This window comes from Lentinus tigrinus, assembly GCF_003813185.1.
Source record: "Lentinus tigrinus ALCF2SS1-7 unplaced genomic scaffold L226scaffold_46, whole genome shotgun sequence".
NCBI lineage: Eukaryota > Fungi > Basidiomycota > Agaricomycetes > Polyporales > Polyporaceae > Lentinus > Lentinus tigrinus.
Genome location: NW_027137955.1, coordinates 142,657 through 151,683, shown reverse-complemented (window position 1 = coordinate 151,683; position 9,027 = coordinate 142,657). Strand labels below are relative to the sequence as shown.

At 57.4% G+C, this 9,027-nt stretch overlaps 3 protein-coding genes across 3 annotated transcripts; all 3 read left to right on the top strand.

Annotated features, from left to right (window-relative positions):
- Window positions 1–900: 900 nt before the first annotated feature.
- L226DRAFT_539738 (uncharacterized protein) lies at window positions 901–2,380 on the top strand. Its single transcript, XM_067681727.1, has one exon. The coding sequence runs from the start codon at window positions 945–947 to the stop codon at window positions 2,064–2,066; it is 1,122 nt and encodes a 373-aa protein (XP_067530127.1). The 5' UTR covers window positions 901–944; the 3' UTR covers window positions 2,067–2,380.
- Window positions 2,381–5,199: 2,819 nt separating this feature from the next.
- L226DRAFT_526561 (uncharacterized protein) lies at window positions 5,200–6,008 on the top strand (the record flags this gene model as incomplete). The annotated part of the gene is made up of 3 exons (XM_067679060.1): window positions 5,200–5,312; window positions 5,378–5,440; window positions 5,504–6,008. 3 exons carry the CDS (start codon window positions 5,200–5,202, stop codon window positions 6,006–6,008), a joined length of 681 nt encoding a protein of 226 aa, XP_067530126.1.
- Window positions 6,009–7,250: 1,242 nt separating this feature from the next.
- L226DRAFT_575547 (uncharacterized protein) lies at window positions 7,251–8,620 on the top strand (the record flags this gene model as incomplete). Its single annotated transcript, XM_067685211.1, has 2 exons — window positions 7,251–7,477; window positions 7,528–8,620. The coding sequence occupies 2 exons, from the start codon at window positions 7,251–7,253 to the stop codon at window positions 8,618–8,620; spliced, it is 1,320 nt and encodes a 439-aa protein (XP_067530125.1).
- Between the last annotated feature and the right edge of the window lie 407 nt (window positions 8,621–9,027).

Genomic DNA, 9,027 nt, shown 5'->3' with positions numbered 1-9,027 from the left:
GGATGTCTGCGATATCGCCACGGTCGGAGCGTAACGAGCTATGGTTTGTCTCTGGCCTGTGGGCTGTAGTCGTGGTCGTGGTCAATAGCTGTCAAGAGCTATTGTAGCATCAATGTGGGCTAGCTGCACACATGCATGTCGGACGACGATCGACCAGTCGACCATGATCCGGACGAATACAGCATGCCCGCGCAGAATGACATCACTCAAATTCAACGTCCGTACCACCCACCACGTCGGCACTACCGAAGCACAAAGCAAGCGCCTCGAGGCGGTCACTTACCCGATGGCACGAACCGCCCCCAGACCTGCCGCAGCGGTGCGTCAGCGCGTCCCCTCCGCCGCGCCCTTGAGACTAACATCGCAAGTCTTCTATCGGCCTCCATATCCGGGCCGTCGACCGCATTATGCCCTGTGATGCAACGCCCAGGGTTTTTCGCGTGGGAGGGCGCCCTGCTTCGTCTTCTGCCCAGAATCGACGAGATTCGCACCCTGGGTGATCTCTATTGAATGCCAGGCTACGTTTACTTCTCCTGCGGTGTCGAGGAGCTCGTCTTTCCTGGCCGTCCTGGTGGCACGAATGGTCTATGGGTCTGTGAACTCTCTTTGCTCTAATCGAAGTGCCCGACCGTCGACCCCATGGTAATCACTATCCCAGGAAAATCTCCGAATTGTTCCTGGCATCTAGCTGGAACGCCGAGTCGTCTCGCACTTGCCTAATCGGATGCAAGTCGTCTTCTCTCCTATACAGGAAGTTCCCTAAACTTGCCACCTCCATTCTGCGGAATAGCGCGTCTGTGTCGCAGCACACAGGGCATAAAAGAAGGAAGGCTGCATTGCTAGGACACAAGATACACCCCCCCCCCCTCCTTCCCCCCGCCCTCGTACTGGCTGCATCCACTGCACGTACTGTGTCACCCGCCACGACCTGCATCGCAAGCAATATGCACTCCGGGTCACCGCTCCGGCTGCTGGCTGCGCCCCGGTCCAAAGGGCCATCGCACTCTTACCCGAGACATTACAATCCTAGACACATCCCCTACCCCTTCGATCCCGCAAGCGTCGTCCCTCCCCCGACGCCGCTCTTGCGTCCCATTGATCTCCCGGCTCAGGACAGCGAGGAAGAATATCTTCCCACCTCACCCATCCTCTTGTCGCCGCTCCCCACTCTTCCGGCATCGAACTACAGTAGCATTCTCATGTTTGATGCTCCACTTCCATCGCCATCCAGAATCGACAAGACACATGCGCATGGCACTCGCGTTCATCAAAGCAGCGTCCGACATGCACCGTATTCCCGTCCTCCGCCTGCAGTGCCGCCTGTGCGGCGCTCCGCGGTGCCTGCTATCTTGCCATCGGGTACGTCTGCCACAACCGCGTCCGCGTCCGCTTCCGATGTCCCGATCGTCGACGCGCTCCTCGCGTTCCCCCCTCACGCGTCCGCCGAGCCTCCCTTCGAGTGGGACATCATGCGGGACCCGTACAAGTCTCTGCAAGACAACATGCCGATCAGGCACATCATCGACCTGCGCCGGTGGGTCGCCATCCGCGCAGGACCCGGAGGCGTCCCCGAGCCTCTTACGTCACTCGTCCTCATCCTCGAAGATGCGCCCGGCCTCGAGATCACCGTCGAGCACTCGGTGACCCCGTCCTTCCTCCCGCCGGCCCCATGGGAGGTGAACCCCCGAGCGGTCATTATCTATGACCTGCTTGGGCAGCTGTACCGCGAGCTGCGCGAGCCGCTCACGCGGGAGGAGCTCGCAGCCCTCGGCGAGGAGGAGCGTGTGCGGCTCCGGGATGCGGCGGATGCGCGCGTCGGGTACGAGTTCGGGTGTGTGGTAGAGGCCATGCACCACCAGCGCGAGCGGAACAGGAGGAAGAGCCTTGCGTATCGTGATGGATGCGCACACGCGGATCCCGAGCACGACGAGAGTGTGCCGCTGCGGAGGATCGACCGCCTCGGACGGAGGCGGCGCTTCCTTGGGATCCGCCCTGCACGCCGGCGGGAGGTGCCCGCTGGGCGGGAGCATGGGGAGGTGTTCGTCGTCGAGCTTGGGATGTGCTAAATGAGATCGCGGGGCGATTCTCAGTGGCACGAGGACTATGGGTGGGCTTGAGATCCGATGGTGCGTTATCATCGGCTCGGCACGCTGTTTCGTTTCTGTTCTGCTTTATGCTCTATCGATAGCATCATACCCTGGGTGTACGAGAAGCATCATGTACGTGGTGGGGAGGTGAGGGGCAGACCAGGGCTGCGTAGGTTTCCTTTGTGCTCGTACAGCGAGCTCGCCGTTCTCGTGTAGGTTAGGCTGGAGCTCCTGTTGTATACCCATGTATGTTGTATTACAAGCAACGCGATACATACACGATGAACGGCGAGCGATGTCCAAGCGTCAAAACCCAGCAGGCATCCTCAATTCAATCGGTCAAAATTAACGGCACCGAGATCGCTGCGAGTCCCGACTCGAGGCTAAAATTCCGTCGGCATCTATACATTGACCCGACGCTCCTAGCCGGCGGCATAAGGCGCCTAACTCCCACAGGGCGGCAGAGCGCCAGTGGCGGAGCATTTCTCCTGGCTGTTGACCACCACCGTCTGCTGCTTTTGCCCGCCTGCTCGTCTCGGAACCCGCTGGAAAGCTCTTGCGATGGCCCGTGCGCAAGCGTGTGGAGACCACGTACTGAGTCGTGGGAGATCAAAATATTGACGTGACGTTGCTGAAGGTACGTCCACCTTGTCGTCCATTCCGTTCTTCACCAGAGTAACTTGCAAGCCTCTTCAGGTGAAGATTTGCGTACATATGCATCAATATTGCGCCTACAATGTACAAACATGGGTATAGGAGATGAGGGAATGGAGATACAGTCCTCGACACTGAGCGCGCCGGATCTGGCCTTGGAGGTGCTGTCTTGTCCGGACAGGACGTGACGTGGACACGAACAGAAACAGGGTTAGTCCGCGTCAATACGATTTGCCCTTTCTACGCTGGTGAGCAATTTAACCCCTGCAGTAGTGCCCGGATAATGTTCACGTCGCCCTGCTACACCACTTCCTACTCCTTCCGTTCCGCCGTCGCTATCACTCTCCACGCATTTGAAGACGACCTGGGACACACGCGCACTCTACCGTGATGCTGGTTAGGCGTCAGTTTGGAATTATGGAGGTCCCATTCTGTAAGTCCACCCCACCTCTGTCGTTCCCTCTTCCCGGCGCGCCGATGCTTGTCCTCGGTTTCCGTCTTTGACGGTCTCTCTTCTCTGCCTCCCGAAGTCTCACTTGCATACTTCAGAGGCTCACGGGATGGTTCTGAGATGCTCGCGTCCTTACGCCGGCCGGTGGATCCACATCGAGGGTCATCTTCCGAGCTCGTTTTGACATTCCGTGCTCGTACCCAGGCCAACCTATGAGAATACTTGTCTCGTAATTGACTGCGGAGCTTTCATCCAGCCCGTAATCTACTGGATGGCCTACCGAGTAGTGGGTCGAGCAATCACGCCTGATCACAGAGCGAGGTCGGCCGAGAGTGGTTATAGTGAGGGCGGTGTAGGACCGCTCCCCTGATTGATCTATGTAGACTCACACATCACGATTCTCAATCCATACGCCTCAGAATGCTTACCGACCTACTGCTTTCTGAGTCGTGCGAACTGCATGCATTGCCCGAGGCGGCGAGAGGCGGTCGGGGCCAAGGAAGCTTGAATTTCACAGCTCTATGCACCAGTGTCGAGTAGCGAGAGACTAGGACCGTTAACTTGAACCTGGGCTACTGCGTACCTATCATGAGATATGAGATGATAGGTACATGAGTAGCCCCGAGGCAGCCTGCGCACGGACAGGATGATTGAACGTGTGGCTGCGGCGGTCATTGTGGGCAACTGTGGACGTTTTTTTGTTCCCTATATGGCAAATCTAGGCGCGATGACAGCACGAACCGTGGGTTGGTCGTGGCACGATGGGCGATGTGTCCCGCCTGTGATCAGCTGCTTGTGTGATTTTCCCTCTCTATAAGAACCACTTCGTCGTCTGCATATGATCATCTCACGTATCCCCCCTCTCTGAGCTCTCTCAAAGATCTGCCTCTTTTCTCGACTTATGGCTCAACTTGACTAAAATCCTCTTTCTGCTCAAGCTCACACCTTTCCTCCACCAGCTCATACGGCTATGTTGGGATGCCACGGCGACGGTTCAGGTGAGTGACTGGTTGTTCGATTCTCCCCTCGTCCATCGGCCGTCCGATGTTTCTTGGAGGCCACCTTTTGCTCTGGCGCATCTCGTATCCCGCACAACACGCCGGCGGCGTTGAACCATCCTGTTAGACGCTACTGAGCGGTCGAGAGATCGCGCGCGACGAGCATTTACGTTTGACGAACGGCGTCGTACTTTCGCCGTGCTTCTTCTGCGCCCGTTCATACGTACACTCGTGAGATGGCCTCCTGTGATTCGTCGTCCATCGCGCTCAGACCGGTGCTCCCCTCTCCATCAGCGTGCGGTCTCTTCCGACCAGGTCAGTATATCTTCCTCGTTGCACAGTTCTCAGGATCTTCCCCTCGCCTCCCTACCCCCTCCCACTTTTCTCCCCCAGAATATTTGCCGCTACACGGATGGTCTGGCGCTCTCTACGGTCACAACTTCACTGCCTCCTATCTGGACCGGAACTACTGGTCCATGGACCGCTCAATGCCGCCCTGTTCCTCTGGCAACCTTCCTAGACCTGTGCCATGGACCTCAGCTCCTCCAGCCGCTCGATTTCTCTCCCCTTTCCGCCGACCCTGCTTCAGCGTTACCACAAAATTGCACAGACTATACGGGCTATGCTCAGGGTCGATAAATCCCTCAACGCCGCCGATGGTCCTCGGGCCTCTGACGTCGGCTCTCCAATACCAGCGACGTCTGCAACTTGCCTTCCTGAGTCGTGCGTTCCTCGGACTGAACTCTACTTGCCCCCCATGCCCCGCCCATCTCCAAGTCCTCGGGCTCGGACGACGGCCTGCAGCGTCCTCTAGCTACTTGTCTCGATGGCCCTAAGCTCAGTACCTCCTCCGACAGCGAGCGGATGAAGAACAGGCGCACTTTTTAAGGCGAGAAATGGGCGCATGGTGAGCCTTCACAACTCTACCTACGACGACGACGACGATTCCGTTGCCTTCACGCATCCTCCATCATCCAACTCTACAAACACTACTACTGAACACCACAAGATGGCACGCGGGCACGTACGCTTCGCGCCCTCTGTCCGTACGCACTCGAAGCTCGGGTCTGGCCTAGAGCCTCTGGCTCCAGAGTCGTCTCCCCGGATGGCTCACCGCAGTCAGTGAGTCTACCTTCCTCCGTCGCCTCGAAATCCACTGCTCATCGCTGATTATTCTCGCTCGCCAGTCCAAACATGCCCTCAGACACACTGTCGTGGGGTACCACCGGCCACCTTGGCTCTGCCAACGGGTAAGTCATGTCTCGTCTTCACTTGAAGCAGCAGGCTCACGTGGCTGACACCTTCCTTCATAGGGTCAGTGGAAACATGTACGCGGCCCGCTACCAAGCTCCCACTCGAGGGAGCGGGGACACCCGCATCATGATCCACCCTGTGATCATGAGCGGCATGTCGCCGATCGACCTCGGTAGCCTCCATACTACCACCGACCCCCGCCTGCGCCAGGCAGCCTTCCCCGAGACGTGGAACAAACACGTCCAGCTGCACCTCGTCGTGCATGGGGTCACTGTGCACTGGGGGTCTGTCTCGTCGACAGACAACCAACCTCTGACGGTGTCAGCCGTGCTCAACGGCATCAAGGCTGCGTTGCAGCTGCCTACCGTGCTCCCCCCGGGGCACCCGCTCAGCGCCGCCGCCGCCGCGGCTTGTGCGCGGCGCGGTGGGCGCACGGTGCGCAAGATGGACCTCTACGGTCCCGCAGACACGCTTCTACTCATGGGGCTTGTCGAAAGGAGGGATGGGTCAGGCGCCGTCTACTTCGATGCAGACATCCTTCCGTGGTCTTACACTCGGGCGTGAGCTTTGCGCTCACGGACCTCTGTATCATTAGTGTCTCCGATGCCGCTCTCGTATGCTTGTATATAACTGTATCACTATAGTCTCGTCAGCGCGGTCTTCATCTATACAAACGAGAGCTTTACAACCTACGTCCGATAGTCTGCATACCGCCGCGGGAGTGAATTGACTGTGGGAAGCGTGAGTTTATCCTTATATGTATACGGACGTTTCCAAGTCAAACCTTACACTACCGCAGCCCCACTCCCCCCCCCCCAATGCAGGATACCCTGACATGTCCGCCGCTACGAGGTTGACGAAGAAAGTCGTTGCCACTGGCGAAGCACTACCATGAGTAGCTCCGGACCTATCACAGGCACATGCGTCGGCAGAGGGCGTAGCGGTCGAGGCACAGAAGTTGTGAGAGGCGTGGCAGAGGATGCAGGCAAGTAGTGGGTAGTATCATTGTCGAGCGAGTGCATAATCTTGCTCACTTCTTCCATGGTTGTCTGCGCAGGTGGATAGTAGTGTCCGTCAAGCGGTTTCTCAGGCAGCGCCAGATATATAGGAGGCTCGTACTGCAGTAGAAGCTGTAGCTGCAGACGTGCAGAAATTCACAGGGCAGACGACCGTGAAAGTTGGGTTCGGAGTGGTAAGTAGGAACGAACTTGATCCGATACGTGTACTCACTAGTCGGCAGGGTCAATAGTGGGATCCAGAGTGATGATGTTCAGAATATCCTCGGGTCTATCGGACTGCGACGGAAGTGAAAAAGCGTCCTGTATATCAGAAGGAGGTCACCTTCAAGTAAATGTAAGTTCGTGTACGTCCTCGATCTCCACCAGCAGTACGGGCTCATCGTTATTGTCTTTCTAGAGCTGTTGCATTCGTTAGTACCGCTTCAATTTCTCACAGGTACCATTTCGCATACCGCTCTGCTCAATCCATCCCAACTCGACCATGCATGCAGGAGGGCTGGAACAAAGCAAACAGAGCCCGTAGCCTGACACCCGTGGGACTTTCAGCCACCGCAGCACTCCATGTACCAGGCGCCTCCTGCTGCACTGCCGTAGCCTCGTGCCCGGAGGTCAAAGCGAGTCTTTGGCATTCCACTGCTTTGTCCCATCCGCTTTGTCCTACCCTATCGCAAACTCATAAGCTTCGCTGAAAGATGGGCATCCTTGCGTTGGTTCTATTCCTGCCCACGCCTTCCGGCAACCCGTCTCTTCACCGTACCCATCGCTTCTCGCCAGTTACCACCCGGACATGAACCCGCCACTCTACTCCGGAGCTGATCCTGCACTGTTGAACGACAGCGATGTTGGCGACTATTGTGCCAGTGCCTCCGCCAATGCGGATACAGCTTTCCATCATGACATGTGGAGTGGCGACACGTCCCTGGCGCACACTGCGCCTCTCTCGCATGTAGCGCCATTCAACTACGGCGCCGCTCAGGCGCACGCGCTCTCGGAACAGGACCTTGCCCGCTTTCAGTATGTAATCATTTGCTCACCACTCAGTTTGTGGCTCATGTTTGGCACAGTCTTGCGAGTCTACAACCTCAGACGTACGGTTTACCGAGTTATGTCGAGCCTTCCGCCGCGGCCTTCAATAATGTCCATGGGTGGACTGAGGCTCCCTCCCTCCAGAGGACGACCTCGCACCCTCCATTCGTTGCCGCGTATCAGTATCTACCGCTTTCGGCGCAGACTTCTACCGCTTTGGACCCTCTGGCTCTTTGGATGCAGTCCGAGCCTGTAGCGCTGCCACAGCAATCATGGGCGAACCCCGGAGTTTCTGCTCTTGGGCAGAATAGCCAGATGCAGGCATACCCCCTCGACCTTTCTGTCTTCCAAGATCAAGTCGGCACCGTACCGGAGGTCCGAGCGTCCACGTCCATGACGAACGCCGGTGTGGTGCCTACGCACGCGGGAGAACATCACGCTTCCCACTTTGACGAGTTCTGTGCTCTCGAAAACGTACACTCAACCATAGGAGGTGCACCGCAGTTCTGCCCAACCCCGCAAGCGTCAAGCTCAAGTCAAGAAGGGCTCCTTGCGCCGCCATCCACGAAGACGCCTTCTGTTCCTGTTCCCGACTCTCCGTCGCCGGCGTCGTCGGCCGCATCTCCTCCTTCTGATCCGTCGTCCTCACCTTCCGCCGAGGCCTCATCCCCTTCCTCCGACACCCCATTATCCCTTCCTTTTGATACGCCCTCGTCCCTTGCCCGTGCCTGCGGACCGCAGAAGAAGAAACGTGCACATCCGCAACAGTCGCCCGAGTCCCCTCGTCGCTTCCGCTGCGCGTACCCAGGCTGCGGCTACGTAACGAAGCGCAAGGTCGACCTCAGTCGACACAAGTCCACGCATCTCGGCTTGAAGCCGTGGATATGCTGCGGCTTCCCCGTGGGATTCCACCCCGAGGCTCACGCAAAAGGGGACGGCAAGGTGCGGGTGATCGCTGGCGTTTCCTTCGTAGGAGGATGCGGGAAGAAGTACAGCAGGGAGGACTCCTTAGTGCGACACCTGAAACCACCGAAGCCAGAGAACGAGGAGGGCGGGAGTGGTGAGAGGAAGCTGCCGGGGTGTGTCGGGGACGCGCACGCTAAGTGGCAGCTCGGGTCTTGGCTCGAATAGCTTGTGAGGGCGGTTTCATTGTATACGGACGTGGAGTGGTCGTGGATTGTAGCATATTATCAGACGTAAAAGCGTAGCCTAGGTCATGGCTAGGATTACAGGCAGAATCACATCCTTCAATGCCAGTGAACCATTTGTATTGAAGTGGATTATCGTCTGGAACTTGTTGTGATCTCATATGAAGCACCAAAATCTATTATGAATCTCATCAGCTCGGCCTCCAAGATCCAGTTGATGGGGCGACTTTGACTCCGGCGACGTCTGCCACGCGGGAACTCGCGGATCACAACCTGACACCGCGTGGTGTCACAGTCATGTGATCATTGTCACATTATCGCAATCGATTTACTGAATGCATCATCTACTCACCGGAACTTTGCTCATCGCGCCGATAAACATCTTCGAGA

Coding starts and splice junctions, on each gene's coding strand:
- L226DRAFT_539738 (XM_067681727.1), top strand. CDS start 945: ATGCACTCCGGGTCACCGCTCCGGCTGCTGGCTGCGCCCCGGTCCAAA.